Source organism: Poecilia reticulata, chromosome 21 (assembly GCF_904066995.2).
Source record: "Poecilia reticulata chromosome 21, P_reticulata-male-v2, whole genome shotgun sequence".
Lineage (NCBI taxonomy): Eukaryota > Metazoa > Chordata > Actinopteri > Cyprinodontiformes > Poeciliidae > Poecilia > Poecilia reticulata.
In genome coordinates, this window is record NC_088850.1 from 3,470,266 (window position 1) to 3,491,374 (window position 21,109).

Genomic DNA, 21,109 nt, shown 5'->3' on the forward strand with positions numbered 1-21,109 from the left:
GTCACCAATAAACAATCTAGATTTTCTTTTTCAACATCGGAACCAATACAGATATTAAAACAAGAATTACTTTTTTTTTTTTTTTTTTACAATTTCTGTGACAATTTATCAACCAGTAAAATTTGTGTTATTGTGCCATTTTTGTTAAATTAGTTTAGAATGTTATCGTTTATCACAATAGTTTCTGGGATGATTTATCGTCTCCAAAGCCTCACGGCGTGTTTTTAATTTTCTGTTCCAGGAGGAGAGTGATGAAGACCTGGTGGGCCTGTTGGAGGAGTCGGACAGGGCGAGGAAGAGCAGCAAACCTCGCAGCCGGAAGCGTGAGGACGACGACAGCGACGAGGATCTCCTCAGGGTGTGATGAACCGCCTGAACTCTTCTCTCAGTGAATGTCTCCAAGACGGCAGCGGCGAAACCAACAGATTACGTTTTTTTTTTTTTTCCCCCTCCGCTGCGCCTCTTCTCGGCCGATTCGGACTCGGACCGCCGGTGTTGATTTTAATTTATTGAGAGGTTCGTTATTTAAAACTGTTCTTCAGGCCTTTAGTACCTGCGTCTCTCAATTAAAACCCGATTGCACACGTTCCTCGGTGAGAAAACCACAACTCTGTATTTTTATTTTTCAGTTTGGGATAAGGTTGTGCCATTAATTTAGCACTTTGATGAAATCAGCACAACATTTGTTAGGTTTTTTTCTTTAGGAACGTGTTGGGAAGCTGGTGAAGCGTAATTAAGGGACGAAGACACTGTTTACAGCTGCTGGCAGAGCAGGTTTTTTCCTTTCTTTCCCCTTAAAAAGAAAGTTTGATGCCTTCCTTGATGATTTTGTCCGGCGAATAGGTTTTTTTGTAAATGGATGATCATGTTTTGTTTTTGTTTCTCGACCGCTTTGGCACGCACGTTTATTTTATGATTATTTAACTGATTTTCTGTATGAAAGCCTTAAGTGGGAATGGACGGTCGACTGAAGGGAAGCTGGAGATTGGAAGCCATATTTCAGTCACTTATCTAGATTTTTTTCCTGCTCTTTTATGTTATAAACTCTAGTTTGCAGGTCTTGCTGATGTTTCTGCTTCAAAATGTTTTAGATTTTTCAGCGTCAGAGTTCACACTTGGCCAAAAACGTACAGGATTTACCTTGCATCAGTATTTGTTTGGTGTAAGAGATAAAACCAATCTGCAGTGTTCTTTACACAGTCTTTGGGCAGCTTGGTTTGCCAATTAATCAGTGCTCAGATGTTATAGTTTTGAGTAATTACAGGATTTAAAATAGTTCATATTTTCTTAAACATCCTCTTTTTTTTTTTTCACCAAATTACGCCGTTGAATTTAAGAAAAGTAGCAACTCCCACAAAATGATAAAATTTAAAAAACAGGTCAAACAAGAGTTTTAATATTTTTTGCAAGTTTATTTAAATTTTGCTTTAAAAATTAATTAATAAATGATAGTGAACATCTAAATCTGATCTGATATCAATGCAAAAACTTTTGCTTCATTTTGTTGTCACTGCAAAAACACAAAACCTGACCACGTTTTGTCTTAATTTCTAGGACAAATACATTAGTGTACTTGAAATAAGACTAAACTAACTTACACGTAGCTTTTCATAAAGATGAGAGCTTAAGTCAATAATTTATTAATATTGGTGGAAGTGCTATTTCCACTAGCAAATTATTTCACTTATAACATTTTTCCCGTGTCATAAATCCACTTGTAGATATAATCTACAGATGGAACTAGAACTTTTTCATCAATATTAAGGAATTATTTACCTAAAACAACCCCTTATATCTTCCTGAAAAGTTACTTATAAGTTAGTTTTGTCTCATTTCTAATATTTCCACTAGAATTTAGACATAAATACTTGGTAAGATTTTGTGTTTTTTGCTGCGTCCAACTTGCAATCAGAAACAGGAAGTGGGTGTAGCAGTACATATAAACCACATGTTGATCTGGATTTAGAGACAGAAAACAAACTTTATTTAGGAGCCTTGTTACTTATTAAAAGTTTACTAATGTTAGACACAACCAGGCATAGCAAAGTGCTTGATTATATGACCATTTGGCTTGCCATACTCCCAACATGCTCTCCTATGTAACCATTGGTTACCAAAAGCTTTAAATGTTTCAAAAATAAATAAAACATCTGTCACCATTAGCTGATGCGATCTTTGCATTGCTTTGGTGTGGAGAGCTTTAGATTGGATTTTCATTTTTTCCCAACTCAGCTTTCCATAGTTTTATGCTCCTTCTGTCCAACTTTGAGGGATTTGGGACAATCACATGTACTGCTACGCCCCCAAAGAAGGAGTTTATCTTCTCCTCTAAAAAAAATACAAAAAATATTCTTCTTGATCTTCAAAACACTTGAAAAAAACCTGATAAATAGAAACAAAATGTATTGTTAGCTGCATTTATTACCATCATCTACCTAAACACAATCTATTTGAGACTTTATGTCACTTCCTGTAACAAACACTGGAACAAAGTTTTAGAATAATATATATAAAAATATATATTTTAAGTGCAAATTATGAGAGAAATTTCTCTAGGATTGGACTAACTGGAGTGTTCAAGCTTCTGTAGGTAACCTTTATGTCAAGCTCTTTATTAGAGTCTAACAGTATGTTTATGGACGAGTTGAACAAAAACAAACCGCAAACACCCGTCAGCACTCCTGTTTTTATCATTTATATCACAAATATCTCATTTTAAAAATCAGATTTAGTCCTGGGAGAGAGAGACGATGTGTGGGTTTTCCTCAGCATGATTTCAGATTATCAAAGGGTTCGAAGATGAAATTAAATTATTAAACTGTTGATTTGAAGTTACATCAATGTAAAATAAAAATAAAAAACAGCCCCAGTTCAATCACTCGTTCATGAATTCTGGTTTGAACTGTTGTTTTGGGAATTTTGTAACTTTTTCCCGATTTCTGTTGCATCCGTTTCTTCTCATCTGCATGAGGCTGTTCTGTCCTAAACGTTCTCCTGAACTTTCTCATCTGTGAAACTCTTTCAGGTTGAAATCTGAAGTTAAGAGAAAGCTGTGGCATAAAAATTCCCTGGGATGATGATTCGGTACTGATGGGGTTCGTTATGTTTGAGTTGGTCTGAATTATGTTTTCTTTTTGCAGCTTTTTTCTCAGTTTTCTTATTTAAAAACAAAAAATTGATGTAAAGAATAATGCATTATTTGAATAAATAAGAGATCTGCACTCTGTTGTGAAGTTTCATCTCATCCTGATGACGGTTTTTATTAAATATTCATTTGATTTTTCTTACATTATTGTACTCTGTATGGAGCTAAATTGGGGCAATAAATTTTGTGCACCAGAAAAAACAATTGAAACTGAAGAAGTTTCAAAACTGTAAAAAGGATGTGAAACTGTTAAAAATGTCCAAAACTATTTTTGGAATCAAGTTTATTTTTTAGGTTCTACGGAGCTACATTGGGGCCATAAAGTGTAATTTAGAAATTTGAAACAAAAAAAAATGTTTGAAACTGAAAAAAAAAATTTGAAACTGAAAGTTTGTTTTCAACATGTTTTTCAGTTTCAAATCTTCAATTTAATTGTTTTTCTACTTCCGTGTTCTTTCAGTGACTAAAAGAATTTCTCAGGTTAAAATTTTTTTCAGTGTCAAAATAATTTATTTTTTTCAGTTTCAAATCTTTTTATTCAGTGTATCGTTTCCAATTTCAAATCTGTTTTGTTTTTCAGTTTCAAACTTCAATTTCAAAATAACATTTTAATGTAAAATCTTTGTTTTTTTTCTTTCCAATCTTTTTTTTTTCCAGTTTCAAGCTTCTGTTCAGTTTCAAATCTTTTTTTGTTTTGTTTTGTTTTTTTTCTTCTTCTGAAAAAACTGTATGGCCCCAATTTCGCTCCGTAGAAACACTTTTCAGACTCGTCTGAGACGATGCGAGTTTGTCTGAATTAATTCAGACCGCAGCGGGTTTAAATGTGCAGGATTTAAACTTTAACTGGTTCCATCAAGCTGCTCCACCAGATGCCATTATGTTAACGAAGCTTTGAGAAATTCATGCAGGCTTTGCGCCAAATTCTAACTGTTCGTCTGACGTCTGCAAAAATCACAGCAAATGTTTTTCATGCTCTGCTGCACGGCATGCGAAGAACAGACGCGTTTCAGTGGACCTTTGCTCCAGTTGGTCCCGTTAAAAACCCAACTGGGCCAAACTGGGCCCGCAGTTTGAATGGTCGGTGCGCAGAGAGAGGCCCGGCATACAGATCAGCTGCTTGGAGGCAAAACTCATGGCCACTTTTGACGACATCTTGGAGGAAGCGGGGAAGTTCGGGCGCTGCCAGAAGCGGATCTTCGCCCTGCTGTGCATGGTGTCCATGCCGTGGGCCGGCGTGTACGTGGGCATCGTGTTCCAGGGCTTCACCCCGGATCACTGGTGCCGGGACTCAGCGGCGGTGCAGCGGAGGGAGGCCTGCGGATGGAGCCGGGAGGAGAGTCGCAGCCTGACGGCGCCGCTGCTCAACATCTCCGGGGTTCTGCAGCGCAGCAGCTGTTTGCGCTACGAAGTGGACTGGAATGTGACGGAAAGCAGCTGCGATCCACGGGAGACGGAGCGGGGCGCAACCCCCACGGCCGGCTGCACCGAGGGCTGGGAGTACGACTATGACGGGAGGCAGTCATTCGTCACCGAGGTGAGGGAAGTTGAGTTTGAGTTGATGGAAAATAAAAATGTTCTGTTTTTATTGCTTTTGCTGAAGGATCAAAATTTCTGCCAGAGCAAAGTTTGCAGGAGAAATTTGGTTTTCACTGCAAAATCACAAAATGTTACCAAGTTAGTTTCCAGTATCAATATTTTTACACTTGAAATAAGATAAAACTATAAAGACAGGAAATATCATTTTTAGAAAACGACTGACATTTTTGAGTTTGAAAAGTTGAACATTTGCCAAAAGAAAAAACTCAGCAATTTTAAGATGAATCCCAGACATTTTTGAAAAAACAACATAAAAATGTCTGAATTTGAAAAATTTTAAATTTGCAAAAAAAAACAACAAAAAACAGCAATTTCTGAGTTGGAAAAGTCTATTTTCCAGGAAAAATCTCAGAAATTATTAAATTAATCTCAGAAATATTTGAGGAAAAACTTTGAAAATTTCTCAGTTTGAAAAGTCAAAAATTTAAAATATTTAAAACTCAGAAAAAAGTTCCTTGTTTTTTTCTATTTAGGTTTTTTTTCCTGAAATTAATGCAATGTAGTTTTGTGGTTTCCAAAAGTTTGTAGTCTCATTTATTTATTTTTTATTTAATTATTTTATTAACCTTTATTTCACCAGGAAAATCCCACAGATTAAAAATCTCTTTTGTAGGAGAATCTTAGCCAAGACTGATATTTCTAAAAGCTTGATATTCTGTTTAATGCAAATAAAATTCAAATAATTTCATGTCCCACCCGGATTTTGTGTCCAGTTTGACCTGGTGTGTTCAGACGGGTGGCTGGTGGATCTGTACCAGGCCACGCTGAACGTTGGCTTCCTGATCGGCAGCATCGCCATCGGTTACCTGGCCGACCGGTCGGTTTGCTTTCTCTGCTCTGATTGAGTTTAAACAGCAGGACGATGTCAAAGTTTGGGATAATTTCCCAGTAAATGTTTGTGTCTCTGCAGGTTTGGGAGGAAAGTGAGCTTCCTGATGTCCAACGTGCTGAACGGGATCGCCGGCATGCTGGTGGCCGTGGCTCCCAACTACATTTCCTTACTGGTTTTCAGGACTCTGTATGGATTCGGAGTGAAAGGAGGATGGGTGGCGGGATACGTACTCAGTAAGAATCTTTTTATTGTTTAACATCCAAGTCATATCGTTTATCAGTTATCGTGATACATTTCTTATCATGATAAGATTTTGATATATTGTTGTCACATTAAATTCTAATTAACGATGTTTAAAAACAATTAAAACTGTCCAGAATTTGTTTGTGGTGCTATAAACTCTGTGATATGCAGTAACAAGCATACAGTTACAAAGAAATATACAAATAGTTCTTATCATCACTTTTATTATTACAGCAGTATCACAAAATATTGTGATAAAATTTTAAGTCCAAAATACTGAGAAATTATTTAGTTTAATCTCAGACATTTTTTAGAAAAAGGTTGGAAATTTCTCTAAGTATGAAAAGTAAAAAACAAAATTGGTAGGAAAAACAGGAAAAAACCATAAAAGAAACTTGGAAATTTGTACTTGAAGTTGAAATTTTGTGAGAAAAAAAATGAGGAAATTTCCAAAAGTAAACAGTTTTCGACTGTGAAAGCTGAGAATAGTCCACGGTTTTTCTAGCAGATTTACTAGAAAATTTCTAGGACAAAATTAAAAAAAAAATTCTAGCAAATTTTCAACTTTTCAAACTTTCCATATTTTCACAGAAGATTTCTGAGATTTCAAATTTGATTTCTTTTTTTGTTTTTTGTTCTCGTAAATTTTCAACTTATGGAGCTCAAAAATTTCAGATTTTTTTTTCTAGAAAATTCCTGGGATTAATCTCAAAATGAGTTTTTTGGTGGAAATTTACTCCTTTTTTTCCTTTACAATACGCCATTGAACACATCGGCCACCTGTACAACAAGCATCAAGAGATTTTTCAGTTCTAATAAAGTCATTATTGCTCTACATAAATAAAACTAAATTAAATCTGTAGTTAAAAAAATCCAAAACAAATGTTTGTACATCAGTCACAGAGATCGTTGGTGTGGAGTTCAGACGGACAGTAGGAGTTTTTTACCAGATGTTCTTCAGCGTTGGCATCCTCATCCTCCCTTTGCTCGCCTACTTCATCACGGACTGGCGCTGGCTGCAGGTCGTCATCACCGTCCCTTACATCCTCTTCCTGTCCTACTACTGGTGAGACGCCTGAACGCCTCACTGATGAGTAAACAGTGAACTTCTTTAGCGAACAAAGAAAAATGTCAGGTTTTTGCAGGTGGCAGTATTTCTTACTTCTACTCTCCTGCTGCCTCAGCCTCACTTGATGTGTCGAGTAATAGAAAGTCATATTTGCCATCAATATGCTTCACAATGTCTTGAAAATATTTCTAAATTAGCTCATATTTTAGATAAACTGTATGAGGTGAAAAACTGGGATTTGTGGACGATTCCTGATTTCTTTTGTTGTTTTTACCTCTAAGGTTCATCCCTGAATCTCCAAGATGGCTGCTGTCTCAGAACAGGAAGTCCAAAGCTGTGAAGATCACCAAAGACATGGCGAAGGAAAACAGGAAGACTCTGTCCAAGATGATCGAGGTAACACTCACCTGTCCTCCTCAGTTTGGACACGGACAACCAGGCGTGTGAAACGCCTGAATGTTTGTGTTTTACAGACGCTGTCGGATGATAACGCTGATTCCTCCACCGCCTCCTTCATGGACCTGATCAGAACTCCAAAAATGAGGAAACACACGCTTATTCTCAGCTTCAACTGGTGAGCTTTTCTCTTGAAACTCAACGCAAACGCTGGTTTCACACCAGGTTTTGAAAAACAAAAGTTTTGTTTGTCCAGTGCAAATATCTTGGTAAATTTGAAACAAGACAAAACTAACTTAACTTTTCAGGCAGATATAGAAGCTTATTTTAAGTCAATAATTCGTTGAAACTGACTCTGTTATAAGAACACGGTATGAGACAGATGTGAAAAAACTGAGCTCCTGTGCCATCTCCAATCAGAGCCAGGAGGCGGGTCTTAGCGCTGCCAATCATGGCTGATTGTTTCTCCTTGTCAGCAGAGCCTGTTGTGAATGCTAAGGCTAGTTAGCGTAGCCACCCATTATGGCAGATATTCAGTTTTCCTGTAAGGGTAAGTGTTTCTCCACCAGTAGCACATTTAGCAACAAGTACATGAGGATGATTGACGGCGTTATGACCTTCCTCCTCGCTCTGATTGGTTGTTTTTGACCAGGAGTATTGCATTTCTTCAGACAGAAATATCAGCTCAGGTAAGAGGTGGAAGAAATCAATCTTTTTAAAGATTATCTGTCTTATAACAAAATATGTAATAAATAAATAAATAAAATACCTTTAACCCTTTAATTCCCAGGCTGAAGAGAATCTTTCTGGATTTAATTTGAGCCTGATTTTGACAGAGTTTCAAAATCTTAGGGTACAATTTTAATGCTTCTATCATTACGTTAATCCCAAAAATAAGTTTCTAAGGCTCGTTCTGTGTCTGGGTGCCTCCAGGTTCACCAGTGCAGTCGTCTACCAGGGTTTGATAATGCGGCTGGGAATTCTGGGAGGAAACGTCTACATCGACTTCCTAATCTCCGGCCTGGTGGAGTTTCCTGCCGCTTTCCTCATCCTCTTCACCATCGAGCGAATCGGCCGACGCCTCCCATTCGCCACCGCCAACATCGTGGCCGGCGCCTCCTGCTTCATCACAGCCTTCATTCCTGACAGTGAGGCTCTCAGGAGAAACTAGGGAACATTCTCACCAGCTCTGTTTGGTCCACTTTCACTTAACTCTAAAAAGTCTGGTTCGTTTGGGGAGGTGTGAATGTGTAATCGGACTCTAAAGCGAACTCTGGCCGCCTACAAACCTCGGTCTTGGTTCAGTTGATGTGAACTCTGGTGCAGTTTGAATGCATCTGTGAATGCTCCAAAAGCAGGAAGCGAACTAAAACACAAGGTATTCTGAGTAAATACAACCAAAACAAACGTGTGTTTAGTTGTAGTGGGAGAAATGGCTCGTGGTCTTTCACCAAAGACAAAACAGAAATCCTACATCCGTTAGAATCTGTTGCCACTCCATTTTGTTTTACATTCAGAAGTTTTCGTTTTGTTTCCTTAAGTGGTTCTTGGTGCAGCACCCCCACAGGCCAGGAGGTGAACTGGTTTTTCGTAGGATTAACTTCGTTTGACACATAGTTAACCGTAACCAACTGAAAATGTAACAAATATTTCAATTTTGATCCCCCATCAAACTGAGTATATTGGACCATCAGCTGTGAAAACCAAAGTTATTGTTCCAGGTTTTTCAGCAGTTTGACAGTTTATTTCTCTCAGGTATGTTCTGGTTTAAGACTGTGGTGGCCTGCGTTGGTCGGCTGGGGATCACCATGACCTTTGAGATGGTCGTTTTCGTAAACACTGAACTTTACCCAACATTTGTCCGGTAAGACTCTTTTTTTGGCTGTTTGTGTGCTTCGGTTGAGAAGCATCTTAAATCTCAGACTTGTTGTTGTCTTTCTAGGAACTTTGGCGTGTCGGTTTGTTCCACTCTGTGTGACGTTGGGGGAATTGTCGCTCCTTTCCTGCTCTACAGGCTGGCCGTCGTCTGGCTGGAGCTCCCACTCATCATTTTTGGTGTGCTATTAGTTTTTTAAACAACCTACGGTGTAACTTAAGGAAAATGGCATAATGCAAAAACATAAGCTCTGAGTATTTTTGCTCTAGTTTCTAGTGCAAATATTTTAGTACACTTGAAATAAATAAAAAACTTGATTACAAGTAACTTTTCAGCAAGAAAGAGGAGCTTGTTTTGTGTACTCATTTTAAGTAATAACTGAAATTTTACTTGTGACAAAAAATGAGAAGTAAACATGTTTATAAAAAGCTGAGTTTATAATTTGCTCTGCAGGATGCTTGGCCTTTGTGGCTGGTGGTTTAGTTCTCCTGCTTCCAGAAACCAGAGGTGTGCCGCTGCCTGACACCATCGACGATATCGAGTTTCCTGAGAGGTGAGCTGCATGCTACAAAAACACCCCAACAAAAAAAGAGAATATTTTTAAATGTCCAGTTTCATTCATGGATGTAGATCTAAACGGAGTCTAAAAATAAAACCAATATTAATGATTTCTAAGCATGCATTTTATCTTCTAGCCAGCAGGGGGAGACATTACTTTTTACTGAAAAATAAAAGATTGACAGAGGAAACTAAGCTTCCACAATAATCTATGTTTTTACAGCGGAGTATTAGGGCCAGGCTAAAAAATAGTGATGGCAATAAAAGTGCACGTAGAAAGACACGTACAAGAATAAAGTTGTAATTTTACAAAATAAGAATAAACTCACAATATAATGACGTTATCCTCATACAAGTTTATTCTAATATGTATTTTTTTATTGTCTTAGCATCTCTCTAATTCTCTTTTTGTTGTCAGAGTTTTTATAATATTTTAACTTTAATCTTGTAATATTATGACTTTATTCTCGTACAAGTTTATTTCCGCAAAATTATGACTTCTCGCAATTCTCATTATTTTTATTTTATTAATTTTTTCTTAGCCTGACCCAATCTCTGTTATCATTCTTTAACCATATGCAACAAAATATTTTAAAAGTTGTGTTTATTATCTGTCTTCCTGAAGCGAACTAAGCTAAAATTAAAATTTTCTATCCTATAAGTTAACTAATCGGTTTCGGGGTTTTTTTGCTAGTTGTTGCAGTTGTCGGTGATCGAAGGTTTTTCCATGCATGATGTTTGTGTTCAGGGTGAAGACGAAGCTGCAGAGCCAGCAGCTGGCCAACCTGCTGCCCAACAGCAACGTGTTGTCCTGCAAAGAACCAGCAGCTGTCTGATTTATTTATTTCTCTTCCTCAACTCTGTTTTTATATGTTTGGATTTATTAAAACCTTATATTGTTGCTGTGCTGTTCACATATTCACAGAAGCTAGAGCTAAGATGAATCTGCTTTTATGTTTTCTGCTGTTTGGCTACAGTATTAAATTATTAAAGAGTTTTATTCTAAATAAACTGGAGTGTTGAGCGGTTTTGTTCAGAGGTACACATTTTTAGTAATTTTACTAATCTGCCTGAAATTGACGTGATGCCCATCGGCCAGCAGAGGGCGATAATCATGCAGCCGAAACATATCGCGGCTAAAAATTGAAGTTTTTACTTCATGATTTCGTGTTCAAATTAAATTGTCTATGAACCTTCATTAGTTCACACTCGCCTTTATTCAGTTAAAGTTCATAAATAATTGTCTATATATTGTTTCTGGTCTGTTTATGTGGAGAAAAGATACTTGTATTTCTATATAGAAGAAAAAACTATCAGGAAGTTTTGCTGCTGTTGTGTTCTCATTTTAAGATTTAAGATGGAAAACAGTATAAAAAGTAAATATCAATTATTTCTCATGTAAATATGATTTATGTTTTTAGAATAAGATTTAATAAGAGGGAAATAATTTCTGCTTTAGGATATAAACATCCAAAAGTTGACATTTTATTGTCAATGTTTTACCTTTAAAACTGAATTATGACATTTTTCTCAACATTTTATCATTTTTCTTTAAAGTTTTGACTTTATTCTGGATAGAAGAAGAAAAAACATGCAGCATTTGTTTTTCCTGATCCTGCTTCCTATATTTCCTTTAATGTTTATTAAGCTGGTTATGAAGATGTTCTTTTTCTCTCCACTTAAAGCCGTTTGTAAATATGTAAATCATTGAATCCTAAACATTCCTGGATACCAATGATTATCTGTATTCCTTGAACCTGTGATTGTGTAATACTTCATTGAAAACTGAAAGCTTGCTTGTGAATTTTAGTTACAAATTATGCGTATTAAAGTTTGGATAGCTCCTCTGTTATTCACTCATTAAAAAGAATGAAGGTTTTCCCTCTTGTGCAGATTTTAGATTTTTTTTCACCAAACTTTTGGACTTTACCTCCGGACATTGACCTGCTTAGTGACGCAACATTTAAACGTTGGAAATCTCTGAGGGCAGACCTTCACAGTGAGCCGAACAGAGCAGCATCAAACACTCAAACCTCAGCGTTTGGATGGCGACCTTTGATGACCTCCTGGAGGAGGCCGGCTCTTTCGGCCGCTGCCAGAAGCGGATCTTCGCCATGCTCTGCTTCTTGTCGTTGCCTTTCTCCGGCGTCTACGTTGGGATTGTCTTCCAGGGCTTCACGCCGGATCACTGGTGCCGGGACTCGGCGCTGGTGGAGAGGAGGGAGGCCTGCGGATGGAGCCTGGAGAAGAGTCGCAGCCTGACGGCGCCGCTGGTCAACGTCTCAGGAGTCCTGCAGCACAGCAGCTGCGATCAGCATGAGGTGGACTGGAACAACACAGAACTCAGCTGTGACCCAGAAGGACTGGACTTTAGCGGAGTGGCTGTTGCACCATGCAAGGTCAGGTTTTTGCAATAGGATGGGTTCAGTATTGACACTTAAGATTTTGTTTCTCCTTTTTATTATTATTCCATGTTCTGAATGTTTTCTGAGTTTACTTATGCAACCAATTTTAACAATTCGTATATCAAAATGTTCAGCTTCTTCTGGGGATCTGCACTATTACTTTAGGTAATTTAATCTATTCTACTTTTTGAAATATTTAAACTTTTATGTCAATTTCAACCCTATAGAAATGCATTGAAATTCTTCAGAATTCCACAAATTTGAGCAAAAAGTTTGTGCTCTTTGACAGCTTACTGCTTCTGCCTACTTTACCGTAGAAACTCAATTTCACTTTTAATCCAGTCACAAGGTGTTAAACTATCTTCAAATCATTCATCTTTTTGATATCTCTTACAGTTTTCCTAAAATCACGATTTAAGTTCTATGCAGATTTTTGTCTGTTTTCAGTTTGTCAATGTAATCCACTGGTGGAAATCTTCAGCTGCCAGAAAGCGTCACTATAGTAACCGAAACGTTTTGAAGTTTGACTGCTTTTTCACAAACAAAATGCTGCTGTCTGGACATATGTCACAACAGAGAAATAATTTATGCATCAAAACGTAGCCACAGGTGTCTGCTTCGAGGGACTATAAGCGTTATTGATGTAAGTTTTAAATTTTTTTCTCCAACACTTCCTGAGTGCAGGCATGTCACTGCTTTCTCCATTGAACTTGATGCAAAAATATTTTCAGCTCCGTCTCTCATCTGCTCTCTTCAGCATCTTCTCATGCGTTCATCTGGCAGATTTTCATTCTTGTGGTTGTTTGGCAAAGAACAGCAAATTCTCTAGTTTCTTAGTAAACTGAAAATGCAGCAGCTCAAACCTTCTACCTCAGTAGATAGGACGTTTTCCAGCTGATGGCAAGAACAAGTTCCTGTAGAGCTACTTAAAATAAATCACACATTATATGGAATTAAAATAATTTTTATTGCCTCAGTGTATCTCTGATCTCTGCAACAGGCGAAAGTGTATTTTTAATTCTGCCCTCTAGTGGAAAAGTTGCAGAATACAAGAACCTTGAAATGTGTCACTGTTTCAATTACACTGTTATACCAACAATACAGTGAAATAAACTGACTTTTTTCTTTCTTTCTCATTAGACCTACACATTTACACCATCAGATGGTGTGAATGTGTAGGTCATTTCGATGGTGCAAAGTGTGCAAGAATAATTTCCCCCCCACTCTCATGGAGAACAAGACACAAAGAACCAAGCAATTTTTCATTTTTGTCTCTCCAGCGGTGTAACCTCGCTCTTATTTGTGAAAGTCTTACAGTTATTGAAGGTCAGAGAACATAATGGGTTTATAACGTAATGATCGACGGCGATCTGACAATGGAGGTAAACAACCGCTGTGATGTTCTGGCAGTCATCGCCTTTTCAGATCCTTGTTTTTGATCTCTGATTGTCGGAACAATACAGGAATAAACAAAAAAGACAAAACCGTTCACCTCTGATTCAGAAACAAGTCTTCATCTGTGACCTCCGTTCTGCTAAAGGTTTACTGAAGCACATTCTCCAGACCCTAAAGTTTTGTATAATATAATTGATAATATATAATATAATTGTATAATTGAATAATAACAATGAATGTACAGAAGACAATGTTGTTCTCCTCAGAAATGATCTGCTTTTCTTGTTAGCTTCTCTGTGACCCTGAAGTTAAACAATCTTTTAAAGAAACGTTTTTTTCCTGTTTGTGAGGCAGCAGAGCTGCTCCACATTCCCGTTTCCTCCTCCTGCAAAAATGTAACGGGGTTGTTTACATCTGGAGCTGTGAAAGAAGCAACAAACGTCTCTTTGTGGCGTCAGACGAACTAATTACCTAGGAACAAATTTTATTTTTGTTGTAAATTTTTAATATATATATCGTATTCATGCAACCGCTGCCAAAGCTACAATCAGTGTCAGTAGTTTAGTCAAGGAGGGTGTGCAGGGTTGCAATGAAAAGTTTAATTTGCATCAGTATTTTGGTATTATAGATGAATCAGACGTTTCCCGTTAACGTCAATCACGAAGTTAAATTAGACAATCATGCAGTTGTTTATGTTAGTAAATGGTTTTTAAGGGGTTGCCGGTTATTTCACACTTTTGAAGTGTTGGTCTTTATGCTCAACTTTTTTAAGTTCACAAGTTGTCCACCACAGGATAAAGTACCTGCTTCAACCACCAAAATAAAATCATTTAAAGTGATTTTCAACTATCTGCTCGTTAGCAGTGTTTCTATTGCAAAATATTGTCAAACAATGCAATTTTGGTGTTGAGTTGTTTTCATTTCACAGAAAACCTTCTTGTCCTGTGAATATATGGGCTTGCTTTTAAGACATTTTTTTTATAACTGACATCTTTAATACTGTCCCAAACACCCACCAACATGGTAACTCAAATCTACATCCAAACGTTTAGGTGTCCTTCACTTGTTTTTAATGAACCAGTTTCTTTTTTATTTTGTTTTCTGTCTTTCAGGAAGGATGGGAATATCATTATCAAGGCAGGAAGTCATTTGTCACTGAGGTCAGAAACAAATATGTGCATTTGAACAAAATTTTTAAAAAAATTTATTAAATCCATGCAATATTTCACATTAGACAACAAAAGGTTGCAGTACAGCAGGGATTAGAACAAATCTTAGCTGTAGTTTATCTACGTATTCTTTGCATGCATGAATTTTCTAATTTTGGGTGATTCCAGGTATTTTGAGTCCAGTATAAGATATAATAAACTACAGAGGAATAACTCTATGAGAGGTTGACAGCAGAGCAGCAGTTATAAAATTAAACATTAGTAATAATAACAGTTAAAAACGTACAAAAATGGCAAAATTACTCATGAAACATTGTGTACGACTGCACAGTGTTTAATTGTTTCATATGTCTTAAAATATAATGCTCGTAAAGAAAACACAGTGCTGATCCAAGTGTGAACCACAGTTACCCGCGGCAACAGAAAAAGGGAGAGGAGCCGTCAGTTACTGGTTGCTATGGCAACCATCAACCCTAAGGAGCAAGAGAGCTGTTTACACCAATAACTGTCTGGAAAAACAGTTTCTTGACTAAACCAAAATGAATTCAAAGAATAAAATAACATCCATCCATCCATTTTCTTCCTCTTATCCGGGGTCGGGTCGCGGGGGCAGCAGCTTCAGAAGGGAGGCCCAGACTTCCCTCCCCAGCCACTTCTTCCAGCTCCTCCAGGAACTCCAAGGCGTTCCCAGGCCAGCCGAGAGACATAGTCCCTCCAGCGTGTCCTGGGTCTTCCCCGAGGCCTCCTCCCGGTGGGACCGGAACTCCTCACCAGGGAGGCGTCCAGGAGGCATCCTGACCAGATGCCCGAGCCTCAACTGGCTCCTCTCGACGTGGAGAAGCAGCGGCTCTACTCTGAGTCCCTCCCGGATGACTGAGCTTCTCTCTCTCAGGGAGAGCCCAGCCACCCTGCGGAGGAAACCCATTTCAGCCGCTTGTACCCGTGATCTCGTTCTTTCGGTCATGACCCAAAGCTCATGACCATAGATGAGGGTGGGAACGTAGATCGACCGGTAAATCGAGAGCTTCGCTTTTTGGCTCAGCTCTCTCTTCACCACGACGGACCGGTACAGCGCCCGCTTCACAGTAGACACTGCCCCAATCCGCCTGTCGATCTCCCGCTCCCTTCTTCCCTCATTCGTGAACAAGATCCCCAGATACTTAAACTCCTCCACTTGAGGCAGGACGACCCCCTGACCCGGAGAAGGCACTCTACCCTTTTCCGGCTCAAGACCATGGCCTCGGATTTGGAGGCACTGAGCCTCCTCCCGGCCGCTTCACACTCGGCTGCGAACCGCTCCAGTGAGAGCTGCAGATCACGTTCCGATGAAGCCAACAGGACCACATCATCCGCAAAAAGCAGAGATGCGATCCTAAGGCCACCAAAACGGATCCCCTCAACACCTCGGCTGCGCCTAGAAATTCTGTCCATGGAGGTAATGAACAGAATCGGTGACAAAGGGCAGCCTTGGCGGAGTCCAACTCTCACCGGAAACGAGCCCGACTTACTGCCGGCAATGCGGACCAGACTCTGACACCGGTCATACAGGGACCTGACAGCCCGTATCAAAGGGCCAGGTACCCCATACTCCCGGAGTACCCCCCACAGGGCCCCCCGAGGGACACGGTCGAACGCCTTTTACAAGTCCACCAAACACATGTAGACTGGTTGGGCGAACTCCCATGAACCCTCCAGGACCCTGCTGAGGGTGTAGAGCTGGTCCAGTGTTCCACGACCAGGACGAAAACCACACTGCTCTTCCTAAATAACAGTGTTATTTATTCTGTGAATAAAATAACACTTTGACAAACTTGACATCTTTAAATATCACTAAAATAAAAAATGTTTGTACATGTCCACCCTTTACTGCACCACGCCGACACCTGACGCCTAGTAATCTCACAGGATTAGCTTCTTGTTTTTATTTTAACATTTTCACTTTGCAATTTTTCACATTTTCTGTTGAAATATTTTCAGTTCAACCTGGTGTGTTCAGATGGATGGCTGGTGGATATGTACCAGTCAACTCTCAACATGGGCTTCCTGGTTGGCAGCTTTGCTTTTGGTTACTTTGCTGACAGGTAGGGCCATGATGAATACCTACACAGAATAACAAAAATATCCCAAAAAAGTAAGAAAAAACAAACTTTTAGCCATTTGTTACAGACAGTAGTTTAAAATTAGGAGTATTAGGAAAATCTATCATGTGCTGTTTTTGCTTTTTCTCTCTGTAGATTTGGACGGATGAAGAGTTTCCTCATGTCCAACGTGATAAACGTAGTAGCAGGAATCGGTTTGGCTGTAGTACCAAACTACATCGTCATCCTGGTGCTCAGGGCCATCTTCGGCTTCAGCGTCAAAGGAGGCTGGATGGCCATATATGTGCTGTGTAATGATGAGCGTTCACATTTCGTCGTCTTCTTCTCTCTTTAAAACAGAACGTGGCTTAATGTTCTGCCTTTTCTGTTGTTTTAGTAACAGAATTAGTTGGGGTCAAGTACAGACGCACAGTCGGCATTTTGTATCAGATGTTCTTCAGTATCGGGCTCCTCATCCTCCCTCTGCTCGCCTACTTCATCACTGACTGGCGCTGGCTGCAGGTTGCCTTCACGGCACCATATGCTCTTTATTTCGCTTACTACTGGTAATAAACTGCAGTTTTTGGTCCTTATGTAAAGACTTGCAGCTCAATGATGGCCTTCATTTTTATTATTTATTATAACCTGACACTATGGATGGTTTGCTTTTGTAGTAAATTGGGGTATTGAAAGAATTTAATCTGCAGATTTCTTCAAAAATACTCCCGTATTGTAATTGTGTATCTTTCTATGCATCTGATATGTAACAAATATTTATTACACAGTTATTACCAGCCAAACACATTTTACATGACTAGGTTTGCAATGCATGTAAAATTAATGTGTCCTTTCATATTTATGCTGCAATTGCAATCCAAATAGTGCAACAATTAGCATTGCTTTAATTAACGCTACGCAATGCAGACTCTCTGTCGGCACAGATGAAGAATCACTCTTCACAGCAAGCAAAATGCTTCTACTGAATAATCTGACAATTATCTGACAACTTGGAGACGCGTATAATCTATGTAACTAAACATTGATCCCAAGATGGTCAAGGATTGAACAAAGAAAAATCTAATAGTGACACCATGATAAAAGTATAAGATGAAATAATATTAAATTAACATACCCAGATTCAAAGAAGTGTGCAAATGAGTAAGGTAATTTCAAAAATGTTCATGTACATGTATATTTGTATAAAAAAAACAGACTTAACAAGGATTTTAAAAAGTTGAAAATGTTATCACTTATTGAGTTTATTGGGAGCAGTGATGGTTTTAAAGTCTTCCAGCTGCCAGGAGGGAGGATCTGTGATGACGCTCTTTTGCGCAAACAGGATTAGGCAGTGCGTTACTGAACGGGCTTGAGTTTGTCCATTATAGATGTTTTTTTAACAAGCAACTTCAGCAACTTTGTGTTGCTACGGATTAAAAACTTCATTTTATGTCATGAAGAATTTCCACTGGCTGCTGTCAGTTCTTTCCTTCGATCTGAACATTTTCTATGTTCTGTTGATGGTAAAATCACAGAACAGAGGCCACATTTTCACCTTTGAACTGATGATCACCTGAAACTTTAACTCATTTTCCAGAGTTTTAACACAGAGCAGATTGATTGGCTCACTGTGTTGATGCATGACTAGGCTGGAACATAAGTCCAGTGAACGTATCCAACCGTTAATAAATCTCTATGCCAAGCAAATGATTCATCTATTGATTAGAAGGACGAGGTACAGGGAAGCTTTTCTGAGAACTTATTAATCCTCCAAGTTTATGCAACCTGCATTCTGCTGCTGTCAGAATACAGATAACTGATCATATGAAAATGATAAAGAAACGACCCGTTTGCCTGCTTGGAGATTAAAATGTTTCTGTGGTTTTATCTTCCAGGTTTATCCCAGAGTCTCCAAGGTGGCTCATCTCTCAAAACAATTCCTCAAAAGCTCTGGAAATAACCAAGGCTATTGCCAAGGAGAACAGGAAGAAACTCTCCTCTCATTTTGAGGTAAATCCTGTCATTAGTTTATTCCTTTCCTCTGAAGTGGAAGGATTTAGACAATTTTCTTTTAATTGTCTAAATCCTTCAATTAAAAGGATTTAGACAATTCTAAATCGTTTATAGTAATTATCCAGTAGTACTGGATAATTACTGGTAGTAATTATCCAGTACTACCAGTACTGGATAATTTAATCCATAACTGCATTACTGTTGCTCTTGTAATTTTAGTGAATTGTGTTTTATCATAGGTACTAATTGATGATGAAGTTGAGTCCACCTCTGCCTCGTTGTTGGACTTGATCAGAACTCCCAATATGAGAAAACACACTTTCATCCTCATGTTTAACTGGTGAGGCTCATCTAAAGCATCAGATCATTCCAGCCCTGCACAGAGGAAAGATTTAACTATTCATGTCTTTATTCCTTAGGTTCACCAGTGCTGTGGTTTATCAGGGCCTCATCATGCGGGTGGGGCTAACAGGAGGAAACGTCTACGTCGACTTCCTCATCGCCGGTCTGGTTGAGTTTCCTGCCGCGTTCCTCATCCTGTTGACGATTGAGCGGATCGGCCGTCGGCTTCCCTTTGCGTCCGCCAACATCGTAGCTGGAATCTCCTGCATCGTCACTGCTTTCATTCCTGACAGTAAGACTTCTTAAAGGCTAAAATTAGGAAGAAGCATAAAAACAGCCGCTGCATAAATACTTTCTGTTTTTCAGGCATGTTCTGGTTAAAGACCATAGTGGCCTGCATCGGTCGGCTGGGGATCACCATGGCCTTTGAGATGGTGGTGTTTGTTAACACTGAGCTCTACCCAACTTGTGTCAGGTGATCAATGAATAAGCATCCGTTGAGCTGACTGTTTTTGATTACTTCAACTAATCTCTCTAACCTTGTGCTGTAGGAACCTCGGAGTGTCGGTTTGCTCCACTCTTTGTGATATTGGAGGAATTGTTTCTCCCTTCTTGCTCTACAGACTGGCCAGCATCTGGCTTGAACTGCCTCTCATTATCTTTGGTAGGTTTCTAATTATATATATGTTCCCTTGTTTGGGTTGATATCCAGATACCTGTGCAGACCGGCCAATCCAAAAACCCTAAAAATGCCTTTGCTACTATTTGCAGTCTGATCGATGTTAGTAACTTAAAGCCGACTTCATGTTGTCATCCAGGTTCTTTTTAAGTGATTTCTTGATTTTTACAGGCCAGGCAGAGACTGGCTGCTGAAATTGGACCAAACATTGAGATTTTTTCTTTTTGTATTTGTGATTTAACAGGGGAAATTATATTTTTAAACAGTGTCAATTGATTTTTTTCTGAAGAAACTAAATCACTATTTAAAAAACTATATTTTGGTTTTTACACAGGATGTCTGATGATTTCAATTATTAAATGTGACAAAAACCAAAGACAGAATGAATTCCCATAATGCTGAACGTGGCAAAGCTCCAAAGATGTCTTAATCTGGTATAAACTGATCTTAAGTTTATGAAAAAAAGCAAATACTGACCAGAACCGTCTGGTTCAGGTTAAAGTTGATCCACTTTGGCTTTGTTGACCTTCTTGCTATCCTGAACAGGAGCTGTAGCTCTGGTAGCTGGAGGTTTGGTTCTGCTGCTGCCTGAAACCAGAGGAGTTGCTCTGCCTGATACCATCGAGGACGTTGAGTTTCCTGATCGGTAAAAAAACATCACTAACCCTTCATGCTAAGTCTTCAGTACGACTTTAGCATTTTATCCTGGACCTTATATGTTGTGGATTTATTTTGTTTTGACACACTATAATACAATTTTATTGTTATTCACTTAAAGTCTTTTGTTTCTCAGGAAAAAGGGGAAACAAGAAGAAAATCAGGAAGTGATGCACGTCTTGAAAACTAATGAAGTGGCTTAGTTTTATTTTAACAAATTAGCTTCAACTTAAGAAATCATTTTTGTTTTTAATGTGTTTTTAATACAAAGTCTTACTTCTAAAATTAAGCATTTTATTGTTTTTCACAATGCAACATGATGGTCAGCTTTTTAGTTGGATTGTATTGTTTTCTTGGTTCAGTCAACGAAAAAGGTTTAAGTCAACCTGAAATGCGCTGGAATCAATTTACAACAAACTGGATTTTAAAACATAATGTTCAAAGCTGAAGTTTCAACAAAAATTACATTTTTCTTCCTCTTTTTGTAGTTTTTTTTATTGTGGCACTTAAAGAAGCATCGCACTATAAAACACATCGTAAAATAAATTAATCATTCAATAATTGTCAAAAAAACATAATAGAACATACATTATGGTAAAATGTTATCGTATTTTGTGTGTGGAAAACATTTAACGCAGCAAAGTTTCAAATGCATAATA

The 21,109-nt window shown here is 38.4% G+C and overlaps 3 protein-coding genes across 3 annotated transcripts in view; all 3 read left to right on the plus strand.

The window, feature by feature from the left end:
• The window catches only part of igf2r (insulin-like growth factor 2 receptor), a 44,190-nt gene extending 40,969 nt beyond the window's left edge, over nt 1–3,221 (plus strand). Inside the window, exon 51 of the mRNA XM_008397211.3 lies at nt 242–3,221. Within this exon, the coding sequence (XP_008395433.2) occupies nt 242–364 (123 nt within the window). The 3' untranslated portion in view covers nt 365–3,221. The remainder of the gene's footprint in view (nt 1–241) is intronic.
• A 108-nt stretch (nt 3,222–3,329) lies between these two features.
• Nucleotides 3,330–11,143, plus strand: LOC103457233 (solute carrier family 22 member 2-like). Its single transcript, XM_008397212.3, has 11 exons — nt 3,330–4,679; nt 5,455–5,558; nt 5,652–5,806; nt 6,714–6,882; nt 7,167–7,281; nt 7,359–7,459; nt 8,215–8,429; nt 9,037–9,145; nt 9,224–9,336; nt 9,611–9,710; nt 10,464–11,143. The coding sequence occupies exons 1-11, from the start codon at nt 4,278–4,280 to the stop codon at nt 10,549–10,551; spliced, it is 1,671 nt and encodes a 556-aa protein (XP_008395434.2). The 5' UTR covers nt 3,330–4,277; the 3' UTR covers nt 10,552–11,143.
• Nucleotides 11,144–11,680: 537 nt separating this feature from the next.
• On the plus strand, nt 11,681–20,931 carry LOC103457235 (solute carrier family 22 member 2-like). The gene is made up of 12 exons (XM_008397214.3): nt 11,681–12,114; nt 14,628–14,675; nt 16,662–16,765; nt 16,919–17,073; nt 17,160–17,328; nt 18,655–18,769; nt 19,012–19,112; nt 19,192–19,406; nt 19,481–19,589; nt 19,666–19,778; nt 20,340–20,439; nt 20,587–20,931. Exons 1-12 carry the CDS (start codon nt 11,761–11,763, stop codon nt 20,651–20,653), a joined length of 1,650 nt encoding a protein of 549 aa, XP_008395436.1. The 5' UTR covers nt 11,681–11,760; the 3' UTR covers nt 20,654–20,931.
• The last annotated feature ends 178 nt before the right edge of the window (nt 20,932–21,109 follow it).